The sequence below is a fragment of the Hippopotamus amphibius genome, chromosome 1 (genome assembly GCF_030028045.1).
Source record: "Hippopotamus amphibius kiboko isolate mHipAmp2 chromosome 1, mHipAmp2.hap2, whole genome shotgun sequence".
Classification (NCBI taxonomy): Eukaryota; Metazoa; Chordata; class Mammalia; order Artiodactyla; family Hippopotamidae; genus Hippopotamus; species Hippopotamus amphibius.
Genome location: NC_080186.1, coordinates 35624250 through 35640281, shown reverse-complemented (window position 1 = coordinate 35640281; position 16032 = coordinate 35624250). Strand labels below are relative to the sequence as shown.

The following is a 16032-nucleotide window of genomic DNA, read 5'->3' as shown; positions in this document are numbered from 1 at the left end:
GCCCGTGCACCACAATGAAGAAAAGCCCCTGCTCGCCGCAACTCAAGAAAGCCCGTGTGCAGTGACGAAGACCCAATGCAGCCAATAAATTAATTAATTAAAAAAAAAGACCTTCATGATTTGGTATGCTCATTCCTCCAGACTTACCATATCTCATCCTTAGACCTCTTGGAGCTTTGACAACATAGAAAAGACAGATATTGTTTTTACACAAATATTTATTTCAAGTATAGATAATGAAGTACTATTTAAATAGGTCAATAGGGATTTTCCTGGTGGTCAGTGGTAAAGAATTCACCTTGCAATGCAGGGGACGCAGGTTAGATCCCTGGTTGGGGAACTAAGGTCTCACATGTTGCGGGGCAACCAAGCCCATGTGCTGCCACTATTGAGCTTGTGCACCTCAACTAGAGAGCCCGCATGCCTCAACTAGAGAGCCCATGTGCTGCAAACTACAGAGCCCAAGTGCTCTGGAGCCTGCACGCCACAACTAGAGAGAAGCCTGTGCACTGCAAGGAAGAGCCCAAATTGCACAATGAAGATCCCCCGTGCCGCAAGCAAGACCCGATGAAGCCAAAAATAAAAAAAGAAAATAAAAAAAAAAAGAAAGAATAAACTATGCTTGTTTTTAAATAAATAAGCGAATAGAATTTACAGGAAACTCTTCAATTGATTCAAATTTTAAAAGACCATGAAGAAAAAAACTAGAGAAAGGGCTGATAACCAAAAATTAATATAAAATGAATTTTTGAAAATAGTATTTAGAGACCTAGAGATTATAATGAAAGTTTTTTCTTTTTCTTTTTTTTTTCCTGTGCTGCGCAGCATGTGAGATCTTAGTTCCCTGACCGGGGATTGAACCCATGCCTTCTGCAGCCGAAGTGCAGAGTCTTAACCACTGGACCACCAGGGAAGTCCCAAAAGTTTTTTTTTTTTAATTACAGAAAGGAAGGCACATTCATTATAAAGGTTTATAAGGACAATACAGAAAATGTAAACTCAAAAGGAAAAAAGCACTCACAATTCAACTGTCCTAACATAGCTACTACTACGTTCTGCAGTAGTTACTATGCTATATTCAAATATGGCTATAGTTATAGGTTTGAAGGCTATACGCTGGTTCTCAGCCCTGGCGTGTTAGAATCACTCGGTGGAACTTTTAAACATTAAGGTAACTGAGCCCGATTCCTGATCAACTAAATCAGAATCTCTGGGTGGTGAGGTCCTGGGTTGAGAAACACTGTATATAGACACGTCCTATGTACAGGCAGGGGCCTCACCTCAAAGGTGAGTTTATTTTTGGTGTCAATCACCTGGGAAGGTGAAGAGTTCCTCAGACAGAAATGGAATCTTTTAGAGCAGTATTAGACTCACATGGGGAGCTTAAAACCCAGGCTATACCTCAACCCAATGACTTCAGGGTCTCTAGGGGGTGGGAGGCAGGCATCAGTGATTTTTTAAGCTCCGCAGGTGATTCCAGTATTCAGTCAAGGTTAAGAACCACTGTGCTAAGAGCTCCAGGTGAGCTACAAAGTGGGAATTTGGCTTTTTGGGTCTTGACCACATAGGTATCAAGATGTCTAGGAAGAAGTCTTTGAACAGTGAGTTGTGAAACAGGCTAGAAGTTAGTTACGAAGCAAAGAACCCAGTCAAATCCTGCAATGCTGTGCTCTCCTGTTGTGAACTAAGTATGGCCCTGGCTTCAGCTGTCTACAGGAGAGACAGAATTCTGAATTTTGCAAACCAGATTACTTCTTTGGGTTTCTTTTACTCTCAGGGTTTATTTCCCTGTTGTCTTCTTTTAATCTTTAGTGAAGTATTTTTAGCCTGGCTTAGAGGAACAAAGAGAAAAGTTTTGTTGTTGCTCTTTTTTTAAAGCATTAAAGTGAACCTGTACTCTCTGGAGTCAATGCGATGGTGACAGAAGCTCTTGAAGTGAGAAACCCTCCAGGAGATGGTGAAACTCAGGATTAAAGGCAGGGGAGTCCTTATCAGTGCACTGCCATTCCCCCCAAATCTTCCAATATTGATACCTAGGGGAATCTGGGTTTTGTTATTAAAGATGGCACTATTCTTTCTCATATCCTCTTCCTTTGTCCTCAATTGATTTAACAAACATTTATTGAACATTTACTATGCACCACAAACACTATACTAGGCACTGGGATTGTATCTGTGAGCAGGACATTCATAGTTCCTGCCTTGACAAAGTTTAGAATGTAATTGTTCAAACTTAGGATCAAATTGACAGTGCAAATTTGGAAAAAAAAAAAAAAAAAAAACAAATAAAAAGCTATGTTGAATAGTGGGACAAGCAGGATGTTTGGAACCAGGCAGAGAAGGGTTCAAATGGTGGCTTCATCACATATAGTTCTATGAACACAGGTAAATTACTCCAATGGTTACTATCTCATTTAATACCACCCACTTCACAGAGTGGTCCGCCAATTCAGGCATTCCACCAACAAATATTTATTGAGCAATCACTAAGTGCTAGGCAATGTTTCAGGTGCTAGGAAATAGTAGTGAACAAATCAGACAACCCCCCACCTCAAGTGGGAGGAGACAGACAATCAAGGAAGTGGACTTCCAACAGGGATAAACACTCTGGAGTGAAACGACAAAGTAAAGGGAACAGGGAATGCCAATAGGGGATGGGGTTATAATTTTAAATGGCATAGTGAGGGAAGACTTTACTCAGAAGGGGACATTTGAGTTAAATAAGGTCTGAAGAGGTGAGGAAGGGCACAATCTCCGCAGGTATCTGGGGAAGAGCGTCCCAAACAAAGGAATGAGCAAATGCCAAGAGTCTGAGGCAGGATGGACCTGGAGTATTTTAGGTACAGCAAGGAGTCCAGTATGGAATAATAAACAAGTAACGTAGCAAGAAAACAGGGGTTTAGACTGTGTAAGGCCTTGGTTGAGCATGGTAAAAACTCTGGCTCTTATTCTAGGAGAAATGGGGAGCCACTGGAGAGTTCAGATCACAAGATCTATCTTGCATTGTAACAGGATCACTGTGGCTTCAGTATGGAAGTAGACCACAGGGTGGCAAGGGTGAAAGCAAGGAGAGCAGCTAGGACGGCAACGATGAGGAGGAGGTGGCAGTGGTGGACGCAGTGAGAAGTGGTTGGATCTAGAGATACTTAAGGTAAAGCCAAGAGGGTTTGCTGGTGATTAGTTTGGTGTCAAAGGTATGATGCTACGGTCTTTGACCTGAACAAGTGGAAGGATGAGGTTGCGGTTTACTGGGGTAGAGAAGATCTGGGAGGCAGGCGTGTGAATCAGGAGTTTGTTTCCGGACATGTTAAGTGTAAGATGCCTAATATGCATTCAAGTAAAGGAGGCAACTGGATAAATGAGTCTGGAGTGTGGGGAAAGACAACAGGGCCTGAACTGTAAATTTGGGAGTCATCAGCATATAGATGATATATAAAACATGAGACTGGATGAGATCATCTAAGCGGTTGTTGTAGGGAACCATGGTAGGTGCTCAATAAATACTTTCCGCATAGGCAGGCTCTTCTGGAAATAGTAAGCTATGCCTCAGGGTGTATTTTAGACTGCCCCATGTTTATAGCCCTTTCACAATTGGCTTGGTTTTCACAAGCCTTTGGGGGTTAAAAGTTGTTGGTTTTGGATCCTGTATCCTTGTGTCTTCACATGGAATTCCTTATGAAATGAGGCTGAGCACTGAAGCCTCCATGGCAACCATGAAACACCACACTGTGGCAGCAGACAGGCACTTTCCCAGAGCACGGAGCACCCACCTACACCCAGCTGAAACAGATGACACCTCCATTTAATTAAATCAGCTTCCAGAAGGCTGACATCAGCTCAGGAAAAACACACCTGGACACCAGGGTCTGGTGCCTTCAAGGCTCCAGATGGCTCCTGTCTCCGCTGGACTAATGGGCACACTTCCCGGATGCTGGTGTCATGTTCCTCACAACAGAGACTGAGATTTCCTTAGGGTTCTGTCTGAGTGCTCTGCGTCCAGATACTGGCAGGGCTAACTCCCTCTCTTCTGTTGAGTCTTTGCTCAAATCTACCTTTCAATGAGGCTTGCCCTGACCATCCCATTTAAACTTGCAATCTCATCTCCAGCATTCCCTTGCCCTGCTCTATTTTCTTCCATAGCCCTCATCACCTTCCAAGAGACTGAAAATGTTACTTGTTTATCACACTTTTTGGTTTACTGACCACCTTGTTCACCAGTAGATCCTCAGAGTACAGGACCTCACACACAGCAGTTGCTCAAGAAAACTGTTGCATAAATGAGGTGCTTACCTTGATGTCTGGGCAGCAGCCTGCAGCCTTTCCCTAGGACCCTCCACTTTGAACAGTAGACTCCTTTCGGGGAACCCAGAGCCTTCCCAGGGACCAGTCTTGAACCCTCTGGAGGTATCATCCAATCGGGCTGCAGCTGACTGCACTGGGCAGCCTGAGTGCCCACCCCCCAGGGGAACACAAGGTTAATTCCCGGGCAACGTTGAGGCCAACAAAACCCAACTCGCCAGCCTCACGTCCTGGTTATTCACTCCCTCAATGACATCCTCGTCAGTTTTCTCATGCTCAAGTCACTGCTCTCTGCTTCTTCTTCTTCTTGGTCCAATCTCCCTCTTCTCTCCTGTCTCACCATACTCTAACTTTCCACTGTCTTCCATGAAGCCTTGTTTCTTTACAGCCTCAACTTCTTTAGCGAATGTTCCTTCCATCTTCTAATTTCATAGAAACCTGGGTCTCCCCTGAAAACACCATTTCCTCTACAGCCCTACGTGATGGAGGCTGCTCTTTCTTCTATACCCCATGCACCTGAAGATCCCTCATGTCCTCTTTGTACTCCATTTATGCCTCCAGGTCACCAGTATGTCATCCTTGTTAAAAAAACAAAACAAAACAGTTTACTGCTCATCCTACCCTCCCTTGCTGTTCTCATTTTCTCCCTCCCCCTTCACTAAGACTTTAACTCACAAGACATCCTTTCCAATCAAGCTTACAAGACTGTTCATATGGCTTAGAATTCTCACGGTTTTATCCCAGTTACAAAGCACATAGTTGGTACTCAAGAAAGATTTGCTAAATGAATGAGTGAAGAAATGAAATCTGGGGCATGATGCAGGAGGCAAGCTGAGGTTCAGGTCTCATTTGGGGGCTATATCCTTCCCAGTTTACCACACATAGATAAGGGTGCAGGATAGGTTGAATCTCATCCTTGGGCAATTATTATTATCCCCACTTTATGGTAGGAAAATGAGCAAAGCAGTTAAATAACTGACTCAAGATTATAGCTAGTGAGATGTGGAACTGGACTTTAAAAATCAACATCTGACTCCACAGCTCACATTTTTAACCTCCAAAAAATACTGCCCTCCTGAACAACAGAGCTTGCAGTTAAAAGACAAGGTTTTTCATAGCTCACTGTCTGTAACTATTCTGAATAATTTTCATAGCACTGACAAGTGATTTTTGTCATGAAGACACAAGTAGCAGGGGATTCTCAAAGGAAATAGAAACCATTTAGTTCACAAAGACATAATTAAAAGAATATAATGAAGACCAAAAAAATCTAAGACAACTATTTCCAGATTTTTGGAGTATCACTGGATATGGAGATTATTTTAAGTGTATTTCTATAAACAGTTGACCCTTGAACAACAACGTTATTAGGGGTGCTGACCCTCCACGCAGTCAAAAATCTGCATATAACTTATGGTCAGCCCTTCGTACACGCAGTTCCTCCATACCCACGATTCTGCATGCTCAGATTCAACCAATCACTGATCGTGTGGTACTGTAGTGTGTGCTGTTGAAAAATATCCAGATACACTGCAGTGTAAACATTCAAGGGTCAACTGTAATAGGATTTCAAGAACAGAAAACACCAGGGTGGGGAGGCACTTCCTGTGCAGATGTATCTGTGCTGCATTCTTAGTGAAGGGCCAGCTAAGTATGATTCGTGAGTCAAATCTGACCCACTATCTGTTTTTTGTATGGTTGGTGAGTTAAGAATGTCTTTTATATTTTTAATGGTTGGTTTAAAAATTAGAAGAATAATATTTAACAACATAAAATTTATGTGAAATTAAAATTTCAGGGACTTCCCTGGTGGCGCAGTGGTTAAGAATCCACCTGCCAATGCAGGGGACATGGTTCGATCCCGGGTCTGGGAAGATCCCACATGTCGTGGAGCAACTAGGCCCATGCGCCACAACTACTGAAGCCTGTGCGCCTAGAGTCCATTCTCTGCAATAAGAGAAGCCACTGCAATGGGAAGCCCGAGCACCACAACGGAGTGTAGCTCCTGCTAGCAGCAACTAGAGGAAGCCCGCACACAGCAACAAAGACCCAACGCAGCCAAAAATAAATAAATAAATTTATTAAAAAAATTAAAAATACATAAAAAATAAATAAAATTTCAGTGTCCATAAATAAAGTTTTGTTGGAATATAGCTACAGCCATACTCATTTATCTATGTGCTGTCTATGGCTGCTTTCATGTTACAGCAGCAGAGATGAGTAGTTGTGACAGAGACAGCAAAGCCCCCCAAACTCAGAAATATTGACCGTTTGACTCTTTACAAAAAGAGCAGGCCAACCCTGTTATAGGTCATTTCTTCTGACTTAGCTTCCAGTTCCCTAATTCTGTCTTCAGTTGTATCTAATCTGTTGCTAAATCCTTCTGATGAATTTTTAATTTTGGTCACTGTATTTTTCAATTCTGTAAGTTTTGTTTTTCCAATCTAATATTTTGCTTTTTATAGTTCCCTATTACATGTACATAGTTCAATCTTATCTTTCTTTCCTTAAATATAGTATATCTATTTGCTTTATAAACTGTGTCTGGTAATTCCAATTTCAGAAGTTTTTGTGGGTCCCCCTCTGTTGTCTGTTGTTGTTCATGGCTCTCTCTAATGGAGTCGTTTCCTTGTGTGCTTAGTTATTTTTTAGTGTGAGCTGCTCATTTCCTGGAAAAGTTATTCATGAGGAATTCATATCTTCCTCCAGAGAGGGACTGCATTTGCTTCTGCCAGGAGCTTGGAGGCACTGCCAGTCTGGAATACCTTAGAAAGAGTTCATAGCTTGAGGTTCTGTGGATCACCTGAGTGATGAGAGCTCTGGCTGTGAATATCAAGTTTTTCTTTCTTTTTTTTTTTTATTGACTTATTGCCCCGATCTGCTCAGAGCTCTGGCAACCTTTCCTGCAGTTCTGGTTTAGAGGTACAGGTTTAGTTCTAGTTTATCCTTATGTTGAGTCCTTTGAGGTTCCAGTTCAATGCAGAAAGGATCAAAGGATGGAAAATGTGGAAGTTAGTAGACCTGGAGGCTAGAATGAGAAGGTCTAACACTTAATCAGAGTTTCAGAAGAGGAGTAGATAGAGAATGGGCAGAGGCAATATTTAAAGAGATAATAGCTGAACATTTTCCAGAACATATGAATTCTTATACTACAGAAGCTAAATGAATCCAATCAAGATAAATAAAAAGAAATTCCTATATTTGTTTATTTACTCATAGAACACTTCCTTTTATTCCTCATAAAATCCTTAGGAAATGGGTATTATCATCTATGTTTTTCACAAGGGAAAACTGTAATTCAGAAAGCTAAAATGAATTATCTAAGGTCACATAATTCTAAGTAGAAGGGGCAGAATTCAAACCCAGTTCTGATCCAAGTTCATGTCCTTTCCTATACATCAGAAATGGAACACAATACAGCAAAGAAAGATTTCATAAGGGGAGATCTGAATATTGCTAAGGAATCACCTCCAGAAACCAGAATCCTTAACTTGGAAACTTCTTCCTGAAAGCAGGTAAAAATCTTTCCCATGTATCTGTGCTTTGTTCTGAAGATAGCATTGGATTGGAAAAGCCTTTGCAGTAAGAGGCAGGAAAGTTCTAGCTTGTACCTTAACCTGTGAGTTAAATCTAATGAGGCCAAGCTAATTCCCTGGGCTAAAGACCAAGCTGACGCAAATGTTTTATGGAACTAGCCTGGTACACAAAGAAAGCTATACAACAGCTTACTATGCACCACCCAACTTCAGGACAGCAGGGCAGGAGTGTCCTCCTAACTCCCCTCCTTACACTGCTGATGACAGTTTAAATACTATAGTTAACATGTCCTGGATAACATGTCTTTTGCTCATCAATGTGATTTGACTTGGTAAATTACTACATCTCTTCCGTTCTGGTGGCATTTCACTTGCTTACAGCTTATGCTTGATTTGTTTTTTGCCCAGAGCACTAAATTAAGAATTTTCTAAGGGTGAAGCCTGTGGATTTCTAGCATAATCAAGCCCTATTCCCTAGATGTTAATGCGTGGCTGACATCTCTATACTAGTTTGGTAAACAGAACAGACCGTTCTTCTCTCGTGGCTGCCTCCATGATGTACAAAAGCTGGGAGAATTACAACACCTGAACTCATAATATGAGGCACCACAGCCAAGAAGCCAGATGCCAGGAGAGGGGGTTAGATGCCAGACAATTCAGTGGGAAAGCCAAATAACCCTGGGTTTTCTGTCTTGTGTGTAGGTGCAGCCATCACCATCAGAAGCAGCTGTGGTCAAGGCCTCATGCAAGAGAGCAAGGAAAGAGACACAATTCTGACCTTTCACATCTGTCTGGTACAGGACAGGGGCAGAGGTGTACAAAGATGACTAACCACAGAAAGGAGCCACAGGCAGCTCTGTAACCATTTACTGCACATCCACCATGTGAGGGGTCCTGTGCAGGGCAGAACACAGAGTGCATAGAGCCCAATCTCCAGGCAGCACAGCCTTATAAGGGAAGCACACAGGCATCCACCTGTCATCCGTGCAGCCCTGCAGCCATCCATGCAGCCATGTGTTCAGTGTTTACTGAGCACCTCACAAACATATGCCAGCACTGCCTGGGTGCTAGGGAAACCGAGACGGCCAGAACAGGGAAGGACTCTGAAAGAATTAGATATTTATTTGAAAGCCCCTGTGAATTCACCATTTCAATTCAATCCTTACAACAACCCTGTGAGGTAGGTATACTGATGTCCTCATGTTACAGGTGAAACTGAGGCTCAGAGTGGTTAAGTGGTCTGCCCCAAATCACAAAGAAAGTAAATGTCAATCTGGGATTTGAACCAAGCATGGCCTGGCTCCGAGCCTGTGCTCTTAATAAGTTAATAACTATTACACAGTTAATTATAGTATAATGAGATAGTGGGTGTCAGAGGTAGAAAATTCACAGGAAGCAGAGGAAGAGAGAATTCTGTATAGGAAGGAGGTGGACTTTAAGTTTTCCTAGTGAACAAGCAAGGAAAGGGGGTTTCAGACACAGATAACACACATGTACAAGGGTAGAGGGAAAGGGAGGATCTACCTGTGGGAGAGAGGCAGGAGTTAAAGCAGGGAGGAAGCCTGAGCACAGAAGGCTTTGCATGCCTGGCTGCACAGCATCTCTGGAAGGCTTTGCACTGCCTCCTGCTGTGACTCGGTCATCTTCCACTCTGCAGCAGAAGACTTTCCTCCTTGTCCTTCAAATTCCTGGCGGTGGCTCCTTCAGTAATGAGCTGTCTATGCCAGCCATATCTAAGGCCTTATGTTTTGCACCCACAATCTCTTCCTCTCCAGGCCCCTGCAGACTGTAGCGTGCTCTAATGTGTCCTTCAGCTGACAGACTGAGGACAGAGGCCCCAGGGATCCCCCAACAACCACAGGGGTGATGAGAGCTGGCCCTTTGAGGCTGGCCTCCAGGTCTCATAGACCTCTCTGCAACAGAGTCAAGGAACTGTCTCATTCTACTCACAGTTTAGAGTCCAACTTCAGGAGGAAGCCCAATCGATCATACTCTGAAAAAGAAAAGTAAAGCAGAAAATGTCACTGACGTCAAGCCACTGCTGACACTAGCAGATTGCACTCCCCAACCCAGACCCAGACCACAGGGGCAGGCGGCTGCTTCCAGATCCAAACATATAAGCCACAAGTAAATTTAAGTCACCAAACTCTTGCTGAACACCTGTCTTATGAAGGACCAGGTTCAATGTCAGGTATTTCCCAGGCCTTATAGGCCAACCACTCCTATGCTAACATATATAACTGCCTTTCTGTTCAAATGTGGCACTTGAAACTGAAATTTAGTCAGCCACAAAATGGGACCCCTGGGGAAGTAAGAGGGTCAGAGGCAACCTCTGCTTCCTCTAAGCTATAAGCTCTAAGATTTATGCTGAATCAGTCGTGTTAACTATGGGGTGAAAATATGGCAGCCAAGGGGTTCTCAAATCCACGGCAATGATCCTCTTCATGACACTCACAAAGAAGCAACAGGTCGGACTTCATGAGAGACAGGATATTTAAAATGAAATCTAAATATAGCTGATTCACTTCATTGTACAGCAGAAATGAACAAAACATTGTAATTATATTCTAATAAAAAATGAAATCTAAAAACAAATTGGTAATATGTTTGTAACAAATGATAAATGATTAATATTGTACTTAATTTCTCTATATTTTGCCTCATTCTAAAATAAAGTTGAAGCAGTTTTACAAAACTCTATAAGGTACAAGATTTTAAAAAAGAACTCTTTTAAAAAATCTTGTAGGCAAAAGGGAAATAAGCATAGGAAAAATAACAAAAAGCAGCCAAGAGAATACTACCAAAAGCAGACGTCCTAAGATTTTACGTGCTTGCTGGAAGAGGATTCCAGATATATCCCCAAGATTTCTCACAGAATAAACTAAATGTAAAACACTGTTATAATGGTTTACAGTGTCCATAAAATAAACCAGGATAATCCAGAATACCAGCTCTTCCTGATATGAAGAGTTTAGGGAAGTTTCCTCTGTGTCCTCAAAAATATTTGTATAAAGAAATGATAGGAAGTGTCAGAAGATTGTTTCATATAGCTTTGTTCAATGATTGCAAAGTGTGTGTGTGTGTGTGTGTGTGTGTGTGTGTAGAGTGGCTATGTCAAAATGAGGTGGTCTAGGAATGCAGTTCTCAATTGGCCTGGCTTAATCTGAGGATAAAACAGAATACTAAGACCAAACAACTGTCTGAAAGCAGCACAGCTTTCAAAGAACTCAGTCTTTAATAAGCAATGAATGGCCAAAAGAGGGAAATTACACACACTGACAGGAGCCTCACAGGAGCCACTCTGCAAGGCCAGTTAAGGCCAGACTGTGCACTTTCATAAGCAGCAGAGCTGCAGGGAGAGAAAAATTCCTCTTCTTAAAACTGAAGATATACCAACTAGGACACAAAACTAAACAGAAGGTTTGCCTTCCAAGAGAATGCACGTGGGCAAGGGAAAGCCTTTCCTCAAAATAATTCTGGATTTGCTCTAATTTGGATAAATGGATAAGAGACTTTGCTTAATATATAAGGAATTTATAAAAATTAATAAGGTTTCAATTTAAAAATAAACTGAAAACAAAATTTGCCAAAAGAGTTAGTTTCAAAGTTGAATACTCTTTCAACAATCCTATTTTATCATTCCATGAAAAAGAAAACCTCATTAACTTGCCAACACCTGCTGCTTTCTCTCCAAGTGGCCATAACCTTTTGGGGAAACTATCCCCTTACTCCTTCTCAGATCCGAGCTGAGATTCCCTTGGACATACAATGAATCCACATTTTGGCTGATTCCCTCCAGAGAGGCCAGAGAATGTTTTCCCCTTGTTGCAAACTGAAACGTCAGGGGTCAAGTAAGAACATAACATAAACCAGGGAAGTGGGAGAATGTAACGCCCCCTGCAACAAATCACACGACTTATTTTAGTTGTACTAAAAACAAATCCTGTTGAAGTGTCTTTTTCTCACTACATATTTTTGTATACTTAACCATGATTATATTTATGGGTTATTTTCCAATGGCATCTTAAGTTGTGTTTTACACACACACATATGCACACACACTGCACATTAAACACGTAAGAACACGTTGTATTTCTAAATCAATTACGTCCCTCCCTTTCATGGCTCTTTTGGACTATCTGTTGTTTTTTTCTCTTTTGTTAAGAAACGAGTGCCAGAAATATTTCACTTTAGTCCTTAATTTAAGAAAAGGTAACTGCATGAGCCCAATGATGATAAATGGCAACTGACACTGGCTTCAGGTCACAGAGCCAAGAGGGAATGGAGTCCCTCCTATGGAAGGGGGCAGCCTCCATCACCTCCAGTTAACTATGCCGGGCAGCAATGCAGGACTGGCGCTACCACATCTTCTGTGTTTTTTTTTTTAAAGCCAGGAATCTTCTTAAGGTAAAATTCCTTAATTTGTAAATACTGGCAATAGATTCAAGAAAAAAATAAAGATTATAAGGATTGACCAAAGTATGTCCATGGACAGGATTCAGGCAGCAGGCTAGCAGTTTGTAAACTCTGTCCTACACCAGCAGCTCAGGAGGGCTGCAGGCATTTCTCTTTTGTGGCCGCATGCATTACATGCTTAATAAATACTTGTTAACTGTTCTTATCAGGATTATTTGGTTACAGTGGTCATAAATCCAAGTCATATTCTAACAGGATGCTAAGATGGTTTCAGCCAAGCCTCTAGGATGATAAGTTTCAGACACTGAAGTAAGTTGCTAGACTAAGATGCAGATTTTCCAAGGAAATATCTGAAAACTTGTTACTTCATTCTAAAGCCTCTCCCAACATCAAGTACAAAAGTGGCTGTGAGAGATTAAGTGAGAGAGGCCTTGAAGAATGTCTTTGTAGAGAGCAGCGTTATGAACTCCACCTTCCTTAAAGGGCAGAATGGGTAGTACTTGGCTCTTACTCAAGCCTGGTGAGGGAAGCTTAACATATGACCCTTAAAGAATGGGGAACACACAAATAAAAAAAAAGAAAAAAAGAAAAAAAAAAAAAAGAATGGGGAACACAGTGGGCCGCCAGGTGCCTGACTTCTACCTGAGAAATATAAAGGACACAAGATGCACTGGCTGCAAAGGATAGAGCTGCGTGGGAACTGGCCTGAGCTCCCGGAATTTGTTGCAGAAAAGGATGCATGAATAAGCTAGTGTAGGGTTGTTTTATTGATAGGTCCTTTCCTAAAGCTCTGCCCAGCAGGCTGACAGGTCCTCAGCAGACAGAAGCAAGAGCAGACACCAGGAGTCCCAGGAGCTACAGAAGGAGTGAGTGACAAGGCTTTGGCAAGTGCATTACCCACATCAGGGGACCTGCAGAGGAGAGGTCCCCAGCTGGAGGGTTCTCCAAAATGTCTACAGGAGCACCCCACAAGAGTCAGCTTTACACACTTGCCAGTTCAGGGAATGCCGACACTATCTTGTGTCTTCATTGCCCATTCTCTCTCCCCCACCAATTCCAGAGAGGTCCGAAACCGCAGCCAGCAACTGGGGGACAAGCAGAAGGAGAAGGACAAGCAGGGCACATTCCCTCCCTGGGTCAGCACTGCTGGTTCTAAGCCCTGTGTGGAGAGGGGAAGTCACTGCAGCTCTGAGCAAACTGAAAGCTCCGACTACTAATTTTGGAATTGGTGACTTGATGTGACCATGGGATTTCTACTACCTCAGAGGTACCGAAAAAGTCTCTGGACCTCCCACACTCAAAATATCTTAAGGGGCCAGAGAGAGACCAATGAAAGTGGCTGTGATTATCTCCTGATGTTTCCTGCATGTTCAGCATACTGGGGGCACTAATTTAGGCAAATACGGTGATTCGGCGGTTCACATAAGCAAAGCGTGGGAAGGGCCAGGGTGCACAGGGCTTCAGAGATGACGGAAAGTGACTGGAATGCCAGCAGGCCTCCCTTGGTTAGCTTTACTCTCCCCGACTAGCCTTCTTCCTGAGTCAGGACACATGGCCAGCAGCAACTCACAGGCCATAACTTCAGTTCTGCCACTGAAAAGAGGATGAGACCCAGCCTCTCTGCTCCTAATGGCAAAACTCCCCGGGAAGGGCTGCAATTGGTATAACCACTGTTAAAATGGGCCACGGACTTTTTTTCCCTCTCATCCTCGTCCATTCTGCTACAGTTTTTTTCTTCCTTGGCCAATCTTCTCTTTAAATCTTTCTCGTAATGACTTCTGGACTCCCTATGCCAACTACCTGGCTTACTTCCCTCTATCTCCTGGCAGACTGAAGCCTGAAGCCTGGCTCTGCCCTGCAAGACCTGGCTTTTCCTGTGGCTCTCAAGGGGAGGCTGCCTTTCCTCTCAAATGCCAAGTACCCGTGGATAGTGAGAAGTGAGTGATTATGATGTGCTGTGGTGTAGTTTTCACCATTTTTCTTGTGTTTGGGGTTCACTGCGCTTCTGGGATCTGTGGATTTATAGTTTTAATCAAACGAAAATATCTTGGCTGTTATTTCCTCTGAAATTTTTCTATCCTCCCCTCTCCTGTGGGGGCTTTGATTACACATGTATCAGGCTGCTTGAAGTCCCACCACTCACTGACACTGTTCATTGGTTTCCAGCAATTTTTCGTGCTGTATTTCATTTTGGATAATTTCTATTGATATATCTTACAGTTCACTACTTTTTCTTCTGCAGTGTCTAATTTGTCATTTATGCACTGAGTATATTTTTCTTCTCAAACACTATTTTTTCACCTCTAAGTTTCTTTTTTATACCTTACATGCCTTTCCTTAATTTTCTTATGCTTTCTTCCACCTTCTTGAAGATATGGAATATGTTTCAATGTCTTTGCCTACAAATTCCATCATTTGTGTCATCTCTAGGCCAGTTTCTATCAATTGTTTTTTCTCCTCATATGGGTTGTGTTTTCATGCTTTTCTGAACAGTCTGGTCATTCTTTTTTTTCTTTTTTTAATTGAAGTATAGCTGATGTACGATATTATATGTTACATGTGTATAATATAGTGATTCACAATTTTTAAAGGTTATACTTCATTTATAGTTATTGTAAAATATTGGCTATATTCCCTGTGCTGTACAATAATATCCCTGTACCTTATTTTATACATAATAGTTTGTACCTCTTAATCCCCTACCCCTATATTGTCCTGCTCCCCCCCCAATAACCGCTAGTTTGTTCTCTGTATCTGTGAGTCTGTTTCTTTTTTGTTATATTCACTAGTTTGTTGTATTTTTTAATTCCACATGTCATATCATACAGTATTTGTCTTTTTCTACCTGACTTATTTCACTTAGCATAACACCCTCCAAGTTCAACCATGTTACAAATGGCAAAATTTCATTCTTTTTTTTTTGTTTTAATTTATTGAAGTATAGTTGATTTACAATGTTGTATTAGTTTCAGGTGTACAGCACAGTGATTCAGTTATATATATTACTTTATATATATACATATATATATAATAGGCTATTATAGTAACCTAATTACTATACAAAATTTTTGTAATTACTATTACAAAATATTGTAATAACCTTAAAGGAAAAAAACCTGAAAAAGAATATATATATCGAGTATAGTTCCCTATATACTCAAAATATTGAGTATAGTTGCCTGTGCTATACAGTAGGTCCTTGCTGGTTATCTATTTTATATGTAGTAGTATGTATATGTTAATCCCAAATTCCTAATTTATCCCTCCCCCTCTTTCCTCTTTGGTAACCATGTTTGCTTTCTATGTCTATTTCTGTTTTGCAGTAAGTACATTTGCATCTTTTTTTTTTTTAAGATTCCACATGTAAGCGTTATCATATGATATTTGTCTCTGTCTGGCTTACTTCACTTAGTATGATAATCTTTTGGTCCATCTACATTGCTGCAAATGGCATTATTTCATTCTTTTTTATGGCTGAGTAATATTCCATTGTATATATGTACCACATCTTTTTTATTCACTCATCTGTCAATGGACATTTAGGTTGCTTCCATGTCTTGGCTATTGCAATGAAAACTGGGGTGCATGTATCTTTTCCAATCATAGTTTTGTCCAGATATATGTCCAGGAGTGAGATCACTAGATCATATATGTCCAGGAGTGAGATCACATTCTCATCAACAGTGTAGGCGGGGTTCCCTTTTCTCCATACCTTCTCCAGCATTTATTATTTGTAGACTTTTTGATGATAGCCTTTTTTACCAATGTGAGGTGATACTTC

The 16032-nt window shown here is 41.5% G+C and overlaps 1 protein-coding gene and 1 non-coding gene across 7 annotated transcripts in view; both read right to left on the bottom strand.

The window, feature by feature from the left end:
• Positions 1–16032, bottom strand: part of ST3GAL3 (ST3 beta-galactoside alpha-2,3-sialyltransferase 3) — a 220692-nt gene that overhangs the window by 88027 nt on the left and 116633 nt on the right. For all 6 annotated transcript variants that reach the window (XM_057708223.1, XM_057708231.1, XM_057708239.1 and 3 more), the window contains one exon: positions 9786–9828. Coding sequence is in view for 3 of the 6 variants with exons in the window: in XM_057708239.1 (XP_057564222.1) it covers positions 9786–9828 (43 nt within the window). In the remaining 3 variants the exon portion in view is untranslated. The remainder of the gene's footprint in view (positions 1–9785; positions 9829–16032) is intronic.
• TRNAR-UCG (transfer RNA arginine (anticodon UCG)) lies at positions 841–913 on the bottom strand. Its single transcript has one exon. It is a non-coding gene; the product is annotated as a tRNA-Arg (tRNA).